This window comes from Rana temporaria, chromosome 10, assembly GCF_905171775.1.
Source record: "Rana temporaria chromosome 10, aRanTem1.1, whole genome shotgun sequence".
NCBI classification, from domain to species: domain Eukaryota; kingdom Metazoa; phylum Chordata; class Amphibia; order Anura; family Ranidae; genus Rana; species Rana temporaria.
Genome location: NC_053498.1, coordinates 140,128,658 through 140,145,002, shown reverse-complemented (window position 1 = coordinate 140,145,002; position 16,345 = coordinate 140,128,658). Strand labels below are relative to the sequence as shown.

Sequence of the window (16,345 nt, the reverse complement as noted above, 5' to 3'; positions counted from 1 at the left end):
AGTTTGACAAGAAAGTGAACCTAAAGCGTTTTTTTTTTCTTCTGATGAAGTGGAAAAGGATTAAAAATGGTCAATGTTTATCTTTTTGCCACCTGCAATGCCCTATATTTGTTCTGGCGACTGTTGATGCCGAGACAGAAAGTAATGACAAATGCAACATTTTATGTCTGTATTTTTAAGTAAAAAAAATAAAAAATAACACAACTAAAAAGGAAAAAAGGTTTTGGCTATACAAGTTCATTTATAGCCAAAACTTTTTTTTATTGTTAACTTTATTTTTACATTTATAGTCGATAATTTATTTTGATCACTTTTTTTCCTATTAGATGGAATGTAAACATCCCTTGTAATAGGAAAAATCATGACAGGTCCTCTTTACAGTGAGATATGGGGTCAATAAGACCCCACATCTCACCTCTAGGCTGGGAAAAAAAACGCAATCTCAGCTTCATAGCCGAGGCGTCGCCATTTGTTTGAATGCAGAGACCGGGCATGATGTCATAGCATTGCACCCGGCCTCCGAACGACCATAGAGACACCGGGGACCTCTGCGGTCAACATCCAGGGATGGCGGATCCTGGTTTTGACTCACCGATGGCAGGGGTGAGTCGGTAGAAGCAACGGGGGGGGACGACGACGACATGTGGCCCTTGCACTTCTCCTGTAGCTGCGGCACACCCCTCGTCTGCACCCCCACCTTCTCTCAGCAGTTGGTAGCAGAGAAGAGGACAGAACGCCTCAGTCAAATCCTGTGCTTCTCTGTGCAGCTGTGGAGAAGGCTAGTCTCCATTTCCCTGTCTGACCAGCAGAGGACGACAGAACTCCCAACACAGATCCTGTGCCTCGCTGTACAGCCCCAGCAACCCGTTTTCTGCCTCAACTAGTCTCAGCATTCAGCAGACTTCAGCCCTCTTCTGATCCTCCTGCAGACCCTGCACTTTAATCCCAGCTTCGTGCCCAGATTCTTCCCTGCAGCAGCACAAGGTAAGGGGATGCACTGTGGTGTAAGGGAGGGTGGGGGACTCTTGACTTCAGATGGTGGTGGGGGGTGGTCTTGACATCTAGTCTTACAGATACAACTGGACCTTTAAAAGCAATCATTAAGCTGATGCATTTTCCATGTTATAGGGTAGCGATAGTGAACCTAGGTACCCCAGGTATTTTGGAGCTACATTTCCCATGATGCTCAACACCACTGCAGGGTGCATGAGCATCATGGGAAATGTAGTTCCAAAACACCTGGTGTGCTGAGGTTCACCATCACTGGTATAGGGGATCTGGGAAAATGAAAGACCGCTGTATTCAAACTGAATGTAATTGTGTGAAACTTACCCGCGCCGACTCCAAGTAATGCTGTAGCGACTGGCTGACAACTCGGGTATTCTCTAGAGTAATTGCTGGGCCAGAGAAGTATTTCTCCACAACTTTACTCTAAGAAAAATACAAAGCAAAATTCTTAGATCCATCTGAAATTGAACCAAACCCCAGGGTCATCACAAGTGTCTATGAGAACGGCTATGCAAGTCTGAACATTAACAGTGCAACCCTGCAGTGAATCGCCAGCTCAGTGTTATATCTGGGGCAGGGATGAGCCAACAAGGTGCCCCAGGAGGAGACAATGAGCATGTCTAACATTAGAAGCGTTCAGTGTAAGAAAATCCTAAGACCTGGCCAATGCTCCCTGCTTAGTGAGATGGATGAGGTGTGTCTAAAAAGTTTGGCGAATGGTCCGGCAATATGGGCCAGGAGCATGCGCATGCAGAGACAAGTCAAGAAGCGACACCTAGCATAGAGTACACGCGACCATCAGGATATACCCGCTGTGGGCAGTCGAACATACTCAGTGTGGGAGGTAGGGTCACAGGGCAATGGAGCAACGCGTAATATTAAGACCTGCTACAAATTAGGGAAAACTGCGTTGGAGACCCATAAAATGTCGGTGCAAGTATATAGGACGGAAACCATGAGCAGAAAATGTGTTTTTACGACTGGTTCAACGGCTTTTGCAACAGGAAGGAAACAATGTTCGGCCGCCGATAAGCAGAAAACACCAGACATGATCAAGCAAGTGCAACAAATGCTGGGATGAGATTGGAAAGGACACGTTGCGCACCATAGTCCACAAAGATTTGAGTGAGCGGAAACATCTGTTCCTGGTTTGTGCCGCACAAGTTGACGAATTGAAACCTTTGGAGATTTCATTACCAAGTGTGACCAGGATCTATCCTGACAATCATCATCTTAGAGCCCTGGTTCACACTGGGTACGATTTGGAACAATTTTAGGAATCGAACGCTGATCCGCTGTTGCACATTCTTGGATTGCTGCCGTGTTAGCAAGACGTTCGCCTTCCATGACGCTCTTCAGGTGGGGAAACAGAAGTTTCCCCACCGACAATTGCCGACAATTGCCGCCGATTTGAGATGCGATTTGACATGTCAAATCGCATCTCAAATCGGCGGCAATTGTCGGCAATGGCACTGTCCTAATCAGTGCGACGCCGCATCTGCGATTTCAAAAAGTAGTTCCTGTACTACTTTTTGCGATTTCGGGCCGCGATTTACATTAAATTGCGGCCGAAATCGCGGCCACGAAATCGCGGTAAAATCGCGCATTTTACCGCGAGTTTGAATTTGCAGCAGTGTGAACCTAGGCAGAGGGTGAGACCAGTTCGATCCAGAGTCCAAGCAGCATCCTCAGTACTCCGCCCTGATCGGCACCTGCAGACTTCTGTTTCCCCACCTGAAGAGCGTCATGGAAGGCGAACGTCTTGCTAACACGGCAGCAATCCAAGAATGTGCAACAGCGGATCAGCGTTCGATTCCTAAAAGAGGCCTTGGACTATAGTTTCCAGAAGCTTTAGGAACGTTGCTGGATTTGTCCCTTCTGGAATTACCGGAATTGGCCCTGCTGGGGGTTCATGAGGATTGCCCAGCGCTCTCACCATTCAAAACTATTAATTTCCTATCTCCTGTTCTATGCGCTGAAACGGATTTCGCCATCTCCTCCGGCCCTTTCTTCCTGGTAAGCGCTGATAGATGCAGCCCTGCCCATGTATACATAAATCAGTGGAAATATGATAAAGTATGGGCTGCTTGGACCTCTACCTGGAATTCCATTTGGAATTTTGGTTTTTGACTGTATTACCGCCTTATTTTTATGGCCTCCTGTCACTTGTACCTTATTGGTCACTCTGCATACCATTTGTAATGTTCTCTTCACCTACTGTATTTATCGGGGTAAAGCGTGCACCGGCGTATAGCGCGCAACCCAAACCTAGAAGGGAATTTTAAGGGGGAAAAAAAATAGTTACAGTTTGAATGTCCCTCGTCGGTTGTCCATCGGCGGCCTTGTCCTGTCCGGCGTCCGTCTGCGGCCTCGGTGGTGTCCTCCCCACTTCTCCTGCGCGGTCTCTGAGCGCCGCCGACATACACCGAGCGCAGTACACTCGTGTACACTCGGCCACGCTCGCATAAAGGCTAAGAGGCGGGACAGGGCGTGACCGCGAACGGAGCGTGGCCGAGCTTAGCCGAGTGTACCTGAGTGTACTGTGCTCGGTATATGTCGGCGGCAGCGCTCAGACGGCGCGGATCGGCATATAACGCGCACCCACGATTTTCCCCCGATTTTAAGGGGGGAAAAAGTGCGCGTTATACGCCGATAAATACGATATTTATTTGCCTATGGCCAAAGCATTCGGTTTTGTTTTATGTCAATCTGTATACTGTTATTACCCTGTATGACATCAATAAAGCACCTTTGATTTAAAAAAAAAAAAAAAAAACACAACAAAAAAAACAGAACGTTGCCAAAAGTGTGTTGTGAAGGATGGCGACTTTGAAGGCCAATTAGGCCCCTTTCATACCCCATGATTTCCAATGAGTAGCGTTCATATCTGTGCAAAGTCACACCGACTTCAAAGTAGTCCCTGTACTACTTTAATGCGAGTTGAGGTCCATAGACCAAGTTTACACAGGCATTCCCTGAAATCGCAGGAAAGTCGCGGCAGCATGAAAGGGGCCCAATAGGTAATTTGTATCTTCCGATTTGTTTTCTGATACCATTCACCAAACTTTTTAGACACACCTCATATAAAGGACGTAGTTACCTGTACTAGTGGCCCTTCAGTCTATCAGATACACAAGAAGCAAACAGGTATATATACACACAGCTGACAAGCAGCTACCTCCCCGATAGTCACCCTTGGGGGACATCTGCCCATCTCTGGCAGGTCTTAGTCATAATAACCAATCCAATTATCTTACAATTTCAAGAACACACAAAAGGGAAAATCTGATTAGTAACTGCGACAAACAAACATGTCCTTTTTCTGACACTATTGTTTCCGAGAAGCAATTAAAAGAACACTCAGTACTTACATCGTCCTCTGCAAACACAGAAAGGCTGAAGAAGGATCCTAGGTAAGACAGGCGCTGTAGTTCCCTGCCAGTGGCTGGACTCAAAGACTTGGGCAACCAAAGGGGCAAAGATGATAGCTGGAATTTGCAAAAATGCATCAATGTTACAAACTACAAGAGGAGCACAGATTAATAGTTTGGGATAAACTGATAAAGCAATAGATGGAAATACAGCCATTTTCATTTTTTTAATTTATTTTTAATTTTTTGCTCATCCCCATAACATGAGGGGAGGCATTCTGTAGTCCAGTGTAGAACTGGGCGGAGCTTACAACACTGCTTCAGATTTTAGTGCAGCAGAGGCAAAGTGTTGCAGCCCAAACAGGAAGTGAGGAGAACACAATTTCTGGCAAATTATTATTATTATAAAGGATTAATATAGTGCCAACAGTTTGCGCATTTAAAAATAAAATAAAAAACACAACATGGAGAATATGCACGTATTGCAGAGCTGCACTCTGTGGGCCAGATCCACAAACAAGTTACGCTGGCATATCTATTGATACGCCGCGTAACTTCTAATTTGCTCTGGCGCATCTTTTTTTTGTATCCACAAAACAAGATACGCCTGAAGCTGGTCTAGATCTGACTGGCGTACGTCTTAGTACGCCGTCGGATCTACGGTGCATATTTACGCTGGCCGCTAGGTGGCGTTTCCGTCGATTTCCGCGTCGAGTATGCAAATTCGCTAGATACGGCGATCCACGAACGTACGTCCGGCCGTCGCATTTTCCATAAGGCTTTTTCCGGCGTATAGTTACCCCTACTATATGAGGCGTACTCAATGTTAAGTATGGCCGTCGTTCCCGCGTCTAATTTTGAATTTTTTACGCCGTTTGCGCAAGTCGTTCGCAAATACGGCTTTGCGTAGAATGACGTTGACGTGGTAAGCATTGGCTTGTTGCGGGTTAATTTAGCGCATGCGCACTGGGATACCCCCACGGACGGCGCATTTGCAGTTAAAAAAAACGTCATTTACGTCGGGTCAAGACGTATTAACATAAAACACGCCCCCATCACATACATTTGAATTGCGCACCCTTACGCCGCTAAAGTTACACTACGCTGCCGTAACTAACGGCAGAAATTCTTTCAGGATACAAAAAAAAGCTGTAAGTTACGGCGGCGTAGTGCATCAGAGATACACTACGCCGGACGGATAGAAGCGCCGCGCTTCGTGGATCTGGCTGTGTGTGTAGTGCACAGGGATCGCCGCACTAACATTGCTTGTGTTGGTACAGTGCTCTCTCCATTTATTTTTACCCCCATTGAGCCCGCTGGGTTGATAGAAAAAAAAAAAAACTGTGTACCCAGCTTTACAGGATTGGACATGCTAACACATGTTCGTATCTCTGAAAGTATAATAAAAGTACGAAAGTATAATATAATATTTGAAAACAAAAAGCTGCTGCATGCGACGGTTTCACACAGTGGACACACAGCCATTCATTTGGCTGCATTTTCATATATTATATATATATATATATATATATATATATATATATATACACACACACACACACACACACACACACACACACACACACACACACACACACACACACACACACCACCTTTTTCATAAAGATGCAGTGCGATTTGAGAACTTTAGAATGCTTGGTCTCCAATCACACCGCACAGAACCGCATGGGATTTGCACAGGAATGGGGTGCGACTCCAGTGCGAATCACATGCGGGGGTGCAGTGTGGACCAGGGCTGCCAGAGTCATATTACCGCAAATTTGTGGACAAGCAATAAACAGTATAAACAGAACAGCTTACCAAAGAGCATACAGGATGAGTTTTTCCAAACTTAATCTCACAGAGCTCACCCAACGCCTGCAGAGAAGAAAGAAAGAAAAGGTTATGCATATTATCTGCCTCAAGCCTTCAAAAAAGGAGACACAAAACACAATGGCCAAGTACAAAGTGCAGCGACTCAATGTCAGTTTACTTGGGTCAGAATAGCGGAAGACTGAACTGATTTTTCACCAACCATGGCAGCTTACCCCGGCATTCTGGAAGATTTCAAGATCTCCAAATATGCTAAAACTCTATTGTGCATGTTACATTTCTGTTTCAAAAAAGGTTATCTGGCTACGTGGAACATCCCATGATTTGGAAACCGTTTGTCAATTACAATCTCTCACTGAATAAAAAAAAATGTATTATGGAGCGTAAAAATGAAGCTACAAAAAAATAAAAAATAAAAGAAGGAGCTCATCTGGAATCCCTGCATTAAAACTAGGAGATGGGGTCCTGTGTATGGGATTCCTACACAGCACTCCATAATATAGCGATCACAAGGTACAGAAATAAAATAGTTACCTCCAGTTCGATTAAAGGATAAGTTCACCTTTGGAACATGCGTTATGTTCCACCGTTTTCAGGGTGGAACATCTAACATATTCCAGGATCTGCATCTTCTCCCCACTCACCCCCCTTCCCTGTGATAGCGGCCGGGGGATCATCTTCCAGCAGCTGCTGTCACAATCTGAAAACAGCGTGGCCCCAATAGCCGTGTAATTCAATCACAGTTTCCTGTGAATGGAAAGACTACAAGTACAGTCAGCTATTGCGGCTGACAGCTTGTAGTTCTCACCTGTAAAAATAAATGCACATTTTTTTACCTGCAAATTTGCTCAAATCTCAAAGTCACATGTGTCAAACTCTAGGTCCGTGGGCAGAATCCAGCCAGCCCGTTTCATGTGGCCCTCGCACACAAGGCTTCTTTTCAGCTGGAATGTTGCTCTCGCTATCCACTCACCACTGTCACTTGGAGACAAAGAAGCCTTCCATGTTCACAAGGACAGCTTTCCTCTCTGTGTCTCTCACAGATCTCTACCTGCCCTGCACTCATGACGGGGACAAGGGAGATGCAGTATGGGAGGGGGGAATCACCTGGTAACCTGAACAGTGATCCCCATCTGTGCACAGATGCCAACCAATGATCTCCCTGCAAGCGAGAGGGAGGCAAAGCCGCCTACACTGCTGGGAGGTATTAGAGCCGGGCCGTGGGAGATGCAAGGAATTTTTGGGCAGGGCGGAGGGGAGAGATGCAAGCTGTGGAGGGAGAAATGTGCAGAGATGGGGGAGAGCCAAGGAGGGGTGGAAATGAGATGTGGCCAGCCTGTGAAAGAGAGCTGAACCCTGCACAGAGCGCGCCCCTGAACCCTGCGCTCTTTACAGTGTGGCCCCTGAACCCTGCGCTCTCTACGCAGCGCGCCCCTGAACCCTGCGCTCTCTACGCAGCGCGCCCCTGAACCCTGCGCTCTCTACGCAGCGCGCCCCTGAACCCTGCGCTCTCTACACAGCGCGCCCCTGAACCCTGCGCTCTTTACACAGCGCGCCCCTGAACCCTGCACTCTTTACAAAGGGCACCCCTGAACATTGCGCTGTTTACACAGCGCGCCTGAACCCTGCGCTCTTTACACAGCGCTCCCCTGAACCCTGCGCTCTTTACACAGCGCGCTCCTGAACCCTGCGCTCTTTACACAGCGCGCCCCTGAACCCTGCGCTCTTTACACAGCGCGCCCCTGAACCCTGCGCTCTTTACACAGTGTGCCCCTGAACCCTGCACTCTTTACAAAGGGCGCCCCTGAACATTGCGCTGTTTACACAGCGCGCCCCTGAACCCTGCGCTCTTTACACAGCGCGCCCCTGAACCCTGCGCTCTTTACACAGTGTGCCCCTGAACCCTGCACTCTTTACAAAGGGCGCCCCTGAACATTGCGCCGTTTACACAGCGCGCCCCTACACATAACTTTCCTGTTGGGGGGTTCTGGTGGGGGTTTGCCCAGGATAAATTTATATAGGCTTATAGATACAGCCAGCCCTTTGATGGCAACCATAATTGCCAATGCAGCCAGCAATGAAGTTTGGACAAGCCTGGCCTAAGCGATCCTAGCAGAAGTAGGAGCGAATATCTGTCAAACCTCATGTGATTATTGTAATGTAACATTATTGGAGCTGGGACTAGTTTCATTTTACTGATGGCAGGCAGCAAGAACATCTCACCATTAGTGGGTATTTGAAGTTATCGCTGTCCAGAGAACATTCTTTAGCAGCTAGAGCCAAACCTTGCAGAACTGGAATAAATATCTGCGGAAGAAATACAGGTTAAATGTTTTAACATTACAGGACAGAAAAGCCAATCATTCATTACAGCTATATTCTGGGCTCAAAAATTCACCATCAAATATATTCAATTGCCAGAAAGGATATAAATACAATAAAATTGCTGTGATATCATCGCTGTGCTGTACATAGAGCAGAGCTGTGGGAAGGTTCCAGAAAGTTCCACACACACTATAGAATGTTTGCAGAAACATACAGGAGAGGTACAGACACAAGACCTAGGCAGGCCATACACGGATCAGAATGTCTTTCCTGCAACCACAAGGAAGGGCAGGGGATGCAGTCCCCACTGGGAGAAGAATGTGATCATCACTAGTGGCTGTAGCAGCTGCTTGCGATAATCGCAAGAAAATCTGAAAGGCTGGTTTTACCCAAGTTTAATCGATCAACTTGGTACATTCAGACTGCCTATTAACGCTCAAAATCTCACCCATCTCATGCTGAACCGGAGGAGATTGAAACCATGTATGGCTGGTCTTACTCTTACCTTTTATCCCAAATTCACATACTCGCACCCTCACAGGACCGTCCTGATGTGTTCCACCGCTCAGCTGCCAACCACCAGGTCCCGTGCAGCCAGCCTCCCCTGTGACATCATCAGGAGCCGTCTTTTCTGCATTCAGGCAGCCGGCCTCTTAATAAGGAGTGCCAGATCCACCCTCCACCAACTGCAGTGATAGGATGCCGTACTTTCTTGGATATCTGACATGCTCATCCCAGGAGCATTCTGGTGCCAGGCACGTCAGTCTCACTGGAGCACTGGGTCACTCATGCCCAGTGCCGACGCTCTGATCACATGATCTCCATTGAAGAACCCATGTGGACTGATTTTAAGGGCTTGTTCACACTAGCAGTGCTCAGTGAAGAGCGATCTGCATTCATATTGCTCTTCAGAGAACATTTCACAGGACGGTGAGGAGGCGTGGTATCAACTCCCTACCACACGCTTTGAACCCCTTGATTCTTGCACTACTGCGCCGCAATCATGTGCATTGCATGCAGGTGTTTGCAAAACGGCCCCTTTCACTTGCAACAGGAGGTATCATTCTTGCCATGGCCATGAAGCAAAGCATAATGGCTGCGGCATGTGTACACCCCCCCAGGTGCTGTCTCTTTGCTTAAGGGGGTAGCAGTTGGGGGGGGGGGGCAGTAAAAGGGTGGTTCAACTGCAAGGTTATATAGCCCCTTTACACCACCCCACCCTATAACGGGCCCCCTCAGGCAAAGAAGCCAGTTAAAGGCTCAGCATGAAAAGCTATCATTTTAACCCCTGCCCTACAACTGATCATGTGACCCGGTGCTAGTCCAATACTGGAACGCTCTTTGGCCCAGATTCACAAAGGGCTTACGACGGCGCAACGCCGTTGTAAGTCCTGATCTGGGCCGTCGTATCTATGCGACTGATTCTTAGAATCAGTTACGCATAGATAACCATTAGATCCGACAGGCGCAAGGCTCTTACGCTGTCGGATCTTAAATGCAATTTTTTTTTCCGCCGCTAGGTGTCGCCTCCGTCGGTTTTCCCCGTCGAGTATGCAAATTAGCTATTTACGCGAATTCCCGAACGTACGCGTGGTCGACGCAGTGAATTTACGACGTTTACGTAAGGTTTGCGCGGCGTAAGGTTGCCCCTACTATATGAGGGGCAACCAATGTTAAGTATGGCCGTCGTTCCCGCGTCGAAATGTTAAAAAATACATTATTTGCGTAAGTCGTCCGTGAATGGCGCTGGACGCCATTTACGTTCACGTCAAAACCAATGACGCCCTTGCGACGTCATTTGGAGCAATGCACCCTGGAATATTTTCTCATTGGCGCATGTGCAGTACGTTCGGCGCAGGAACGCTCCTAATTTAAATGATCCACGCCCCCTACCCGGATCATTTGAATTAGGCGGGCTTGCGCCGGCTGATTTACGCTACGCCGCCGCAACTTTACAGGCAAGTTCTTTGTGAATAAAGCACTTGCCTGTAAAACTTGCGGCGTAATGTAAATCAGATACGTTACGCCCGCCCAGTTTTACGCCGCTGGACGAGAATCTGGGCCTTTGTATTTACCAAGGCAAAGATTTCAGCAAGATTCAAAACATAGTAATAGCACAATAGTGCAAAATACTTTATTTTTTTTATAACATTTCTAAGCCTTTTTCATTAGTATCTGATAATTGAGGTTTGTGTTGACAAACTTTTGCTCACTTCAAGTGGGGTCTGCATAGCAACACAAGTTCAAAGGGCCTTTCATACGGGTAGAACGATCGTGTCCACCTGTCCAATTTTTTTTTAGGAGGACCCCGATCGGAACATACATTGCTCTCTATGGAGCGGCGGATGTCAGACGTGTGTCTGTTGACACCCACCAATATTGGATACATGGCAGTTGTGTGTAAACGGACAGGCGGTCTGTTTACATCCAACCGCTTATAGGAGGAGAGCAGGCTGCGTCTATCATCTCTGCATAACCAAAGCGGACACGGACCAGCCATCCGCTTGCTCAGCAGCCAGATTCCATGCTGAGCATGCGGCCTTTTAGTGGAGTCTCCCCCATGTGAAAGGCGTCGAATGCAGAACCCACTTAAATGGGTTGTAAAGGTAAAAAATGTTTTTCCTAAATAGCTTCCTTTCCCTTAGTGCAGTCCTCCTTCACTTACCTCATCCTTCCATTTTGCTTTTAAATGTCCTTATTTCTTCTGAGAAATCCTCACTTCCTGTTCTTCTGTCTAACTCCACACAGTAATGCGAGGCTTTCTTCCTGGTGTGAATAAAGCCTCCTAAGGGGGAGGGGGCGAGCAGGAGGGTCAGGACTCCCACTAACACACAGGTCCTTTATCTGCAAAGTAGAGAGCGTCCTGACCCTCCTGCTCGCCCCCTCAAGAGGCTTTCTCCACACCAGGGAGAAAGCCTTGCATTACTGTGTGGAGTTACAGACAGAAGAACAGGAAGTGAGGATTTCTCAGAAGAAAGAAGGACATTTAAAAGAAAAATGGAAGCATGAGGCAAGTGAAGGAGGACGGCACTAAGGTAAAGGAAGCTATTTAGGGATTTTTTTTTTACCTTTACAACCCCTTTAAAAGCTGCACATACTGCACCTGCTGACTTAATAATAGGCCACTTACCGTTCATGGAGTCCAGCGATGTCAGCACCGCAGCTAACAGCCAGGCAGTCGAGCAAGGAGAAGGGAGCCCCAGCGATGACGCAAATACCTGCGGCTAAGGCTCCTGGAAACTGGAACAGGATATCTGTGAAAGACAGGTATCCTGTTTCTCTCGCTCCCCCCTCACCCCGAAAGGTGCCAAATGTGGCACCAGAGGGGGAAGGAGTACAATGAGCGGAAATTCCACTTTTGGGTGGAACTCCACTTTAAGGTCAGTGAAATGCAGGTCAGAAGGAGGTCAACTGCAGGTCAAATGCACATGTGAATGCTCTCTGAAGTTTCTTTAACTGATGTCACAAGCTTTTACACTGGAAAAATAAAACATTTAGCCCAAGTTCAGACTAGTGCGATCTCAGACATCGCATATGATTGGAAACCGTACCGCAGGTGCCGATTACATGCGATGTCCGAGCAATGCGAGTTCAGCCATACAATTGTGTGGCTGAACTCACATTGGACTCGCACAGAAAAAGGTGCAGGGACTTGTTTTTTTCCCCACAATGGAATCAGATCACGTTGGGAAGCGATGCGGGAATCGGCGCTGGAATCGCACTAGTCTGAACCTAGGCTCAATGAATAACCTGTGATTATGGTTATGATCTTGTACTACATGGCTGTGTCTGTCTTACCTGTCTGAACACTTCATCGTCCTGATAGGTCGTCCTCACAAGTTCCTGAATAAACCCAAAGGGTAGATTCCTACAGAGCATATATGGCACCAGGAGAGACGGCTGCTGTACAGACCTGCATCAAAGAGTTTGTGTCAACGCCTGAGGAAAATTTGACTAAGAAAACCTAACCCGCTAAAAGCGAGATTTACCTTGGCTGGGTGAGCGCTCCCTGTAACACCAGCGCAGCATGGCAGATACACTGGGACCGAATGTTGCTCAGGAATTGACTCACATCTGGCTGGCTGCACATCTGCAGGGAGGAGAAAAGAGCCACAATACGTAGTTATAATCATTTTCACAGCTATAATCACAATTAAGTACACGTTAACCACTTACTGACCGCCCCATAGCAGATATACTGCTACAGGGTGGCCGTTCTGTGCAGAATCGCCTATATCTTAAGTGATTCTGCAGTTCCGCCTAATTTCAGAGAGGTCAGTGTTCCTTTCCATGACAGCAAGATAGTTATTTTGACATAAAAATATAGAATGCGGGGTAGTCTCTTAGCATGTGGCGGTATGTGCAAGTCTCCAAAATGCCTAGAAGGCGATTCTTAAGATGGACAATATTTGGGAGACCCAATGCTGGGGCAAATGAAAGTCCACCTCTGCCCAGAAATCTTGAATTAGACATGACCAGAAGCAATGTAGGAAAACAGCCATTTGGCCACAGCCTCGGAAGCACCCAGCCGAGCGCATTAGCTCCATTTTATGTATAGCGCGAGTATCATTCCACATACACACACGCGTGCACGCACGCACGGGGGCGCTCTCTGAGTGACGCCATCAGATGGCCACACCTCATGCCTATATAAGAGGTGCCAGACAGCGGAGGACAACACAACGGAGAAAGAAAGCCACAGAAGAAGAGCGGCATCTCTTGTTTTTAGTAGGGGGAAAGAAGACGGCAGGGGGGGAAAGAAGACGGCAGGGGGGAAAAGAAGACGGCAGGGGGGGAAAAGAAGACGGCAGGGGGGGAAAAGAAGACGGCAGGGGGGGAAAAGAAGACGGCAGGGGGGGAAAAGAAGACGGCAGGGGGGGAAAAGAAGACGGCAGGGGGGGAAAAGAAGACGGCAGGGGGGGAAAAGAAGACGGCAGGGGGGGAAAAGAAGACGGCAGGGGGGGAAAAGAAGACGGCAGGGGGGGAAAAGAAGACGGCAGGGGGGGAAAAGAAGACGGCAGGGGGGGAAAAGAAGACGGCAGGGGGGGAAAAGAAGACGGCAGGGGGGGAAAAGAAGACGGCAGGGGGGGAAAAGAAGACGGCAGGGGGGGAAAAGAAGACGGCAGGGGGGGAAAAGAAGACGGCAGGGGGGGAAAAGAAGACGGCAGGGGGGGAAAAGAAGACGGCAGGGGGGGAAAGAAGACGGCAGGGGGGGAAAGAAGACGGCAGGGGGGAAAAGAAGACGGCAGGGGGGAAAAGAAGACGGCAGGGGGGAAAAGAAGACGGCAGGGGGGAAAAGAAGACGGCAGGGGGGAAAAGAAGACGGCAGGGGGGAAAAGAAGACGGCAGGGGGGAAAAGAAGACGGCAGGGGGGAAAGAAGACGGCAGGGGGGAAAGAAGACGGCACGGGGGCAGAAGACGGCACAGGGGCAGAAGACGGCACGGGGGCAGAAGACGGCACGGGGGCAGAAGACGGCACGGGGGCAGAAGACGGCACGGGGCTTCTTTTTTTAATAAAGGAATTGCCAAATAACAGTTTGTGTGATTTCTTTTTACTTTTCACTGCTTTTTGGGGTGAATGGGTAGGGGTATGATGTACCTAATACCGATTCACATTTATGCGGGATCTGAGGGGCCCTTTCTTAAACGACGACGAAGTACACTTTATCTACGGTAACAATATTTTATCTGCAGGACACTTAGCTGGCTTGAAATGGATTCTCACCTTTGGTGCTTTCCTCTCCTCTATTCCCACTCTGTCAAAGCATTCAATGAGGTAGTTAAGCATCTCTGTCTCTTTGCAAGCTTCAATTGTGAAATGATCGCCGCATGACTCCGTACTGCTAGTTCCACTGTAAAAAAACAGAACATACTTTAAGTTATTCCCAAAATTCCCAGAATCCCCCATCCCGTCATGGGCACCAAGAGAGCTCACACTGAGCGGTCAGCAAATATGAGCGATTGTCACACCTTCACACTGTTAGTCACCAAAACACAGGCAGAAAATCAAATCGTTACAAGTCAATATTAGAAGCACAACTATCAAAAGCAATTGAATGAAAGCCTTGCAACATCACATTTCAGAAGGTAGAGCTCCAGATCAGTATAGGAAGCTGAAAAACAATGTGTAAGTCCATCATGATGGATTGAAAGCAAACTTGTGGTGAAACATATGGAGCCCCCCCTGGCTGTCATGTTGATCCCATGGCTTCAGCAGTCACCAATTTGAATAAAGTTGGCGCCGATTTCACCCTGGTTGTCTTATCCATGTGTTTGCGTCACTTCAGCATCATAAAATAATGAAGCCAAGGACAACCAGCAACCTTAATACCCAGTATGGACAACCAAGTGCAGTGCTAAAGGTTGGCCTATTACACATTCAGGGGGTGCCTTCATGCAATAGTCAAAATGATACTGTCTGTAGCTAGTTTAATATAAAGAACATCAAGGAGGCTTAAAGTGGTTGTAAACCCTTGCATCTACCCACAGAAGTGACTATCCTAAGGTGATACACAGAAATGAAACAAATCCTCCTACACAAGTTGTATGCATTTAGCTGCAGTCATCTCTACAACTGTTCAAAATCCAAAATTTATAAAGCGTTAACCTGAGGTATCCGCTCCTACACTGTCTTCCATATGGCACCATTTATGCTTTGAACTGCGTTGAGAGATCATGAAAGTTTTGATCCGATCCTTTTAGTAGTAGATATTGTTTTTTACTGTCTATTAAAAGTTCCATATGCTTTGGTAGCTTTATTGAAATATTGTAGATTTTACATTTGATTATGTACTATTATGTGTATTTTTCTTTTTCCAGCAACCATACTCAACTGCACCCCTTGAACCCCTGAGGAAGCCTTCATAGCGAAACGCTTTGGGACAGAGCATCTTTCCCTCTTTTTTTGAAAGAGGCGATATCATTTATTACCAGTGTGAATCGGCTCCATTGACACTTGCCTGTCCGGGAGTCCAGCGACGTCGGCAACCGCAGCTGATGGAAATTCGGTGCTGCCGCCGCCATTGCAGGTAAGGGTACCTGGCAATGTAGACTTTCGGCTTCACGCCGGGAAACTTATTGCGCATTCACGAGGCCCGCTCCTCACTTCTAGTGGCCCAACGGAGGAGGGAGGGGGGAGCCCCGCGCCGACGTCACGAGCCACTGCTCGGACACTCAGAAGTGGGAAAGGATACCAGTCAAAGACAAGTATCATGTCCCCCCCTCGCCCCAAAAGGTTTCAATTGTGGCACCGGAGGGGGGGAGGGAGGAATCCGATGAGCGGAAGTTTCAATTTTGGGTGATCATGTATGGAATCATGAACGGCAAAAATTATCAATGTGTTCTTAACATGTATTTTTCTACCCAAGGCCTTCCTGCGGTCCTGCTGGGGCCCGGGCCCCATACATCTGTACTCGCCGCCGCCCCCCCTCCGATGGCGGCCCTAGTGTCTCTATACTGAGCTTCACTCACCCGATGCCTGTAATGCGGCCAATGGCGCGCTGCTCCCCGCTGGCCACTCTTCTTGCCAGGTGATGTCGCGCTGCATACAGTACAAGCACCTGAGTGGACGGAAGGAAAGGAGTGGCCGGCGGGGAGCAGCGTGCCGTTAGCCGATTATCAGTATTTTACTGCTTCAGGTGGCCTCTCATAGGGCCGGCCCCTAATGGCCTCGGGCGGTGCCCGATGGGTTAGTCCACCCCCGTTTCTACCCCTCTAAGTCTAAAGCTGCCAAACTGCTGTCCTTTCGCACACTGGTAGATTACTACAAGAGAACCTTGCAAGTTTATAGAGCGTCGGATGGTGCTCAG

General features: G+C 47.9%; 1 protein-coding gene across 3 annotated transcripts in view; it reads right to left on the bottom strand.

Moving 5' to 3' along the window:
* Positions 1-16,345, bottom strand: part of UBE4B (ubiquitination factor E4B) — a 107,629-nt gene that overhangs the window by 21,304 nt on the left and 69,980 nt on the right. For all 3 annotated transcript variants that reach the window (XM_040326412.1, XM_040326411.1, XM_040326410.1), the window contains 7 exons: positions 14,263-14,389; positions 12,527-12,627; positions 12,336-12,450; positions 8,436-8,519; positions 6,201-6,257; positions 4,380-4,496; positions 1,333-1,431 (listed from right to left, as the gene is read on the bottom strand). In XM_040326412.1, coding sequence (XP_040182346.1) covers positions 1,333-1,431; positions 4,380-4,496; positions 6,201-6,257; positions 8,436-8,519; positions 12,336-12,450; positions 12,527-12,627; positions 14,263-14,389 — 700 coding nt within the window. The remainder of the gene's footprint in view (positions 1-1,332; positions 1,432-4,379; positions 4,497-6,200; positions 6,258-8,435; positions 8,520-12,335; positions 12,451-12,526; positions 12,628-14,262; positions 14,390-16,345) is intronic.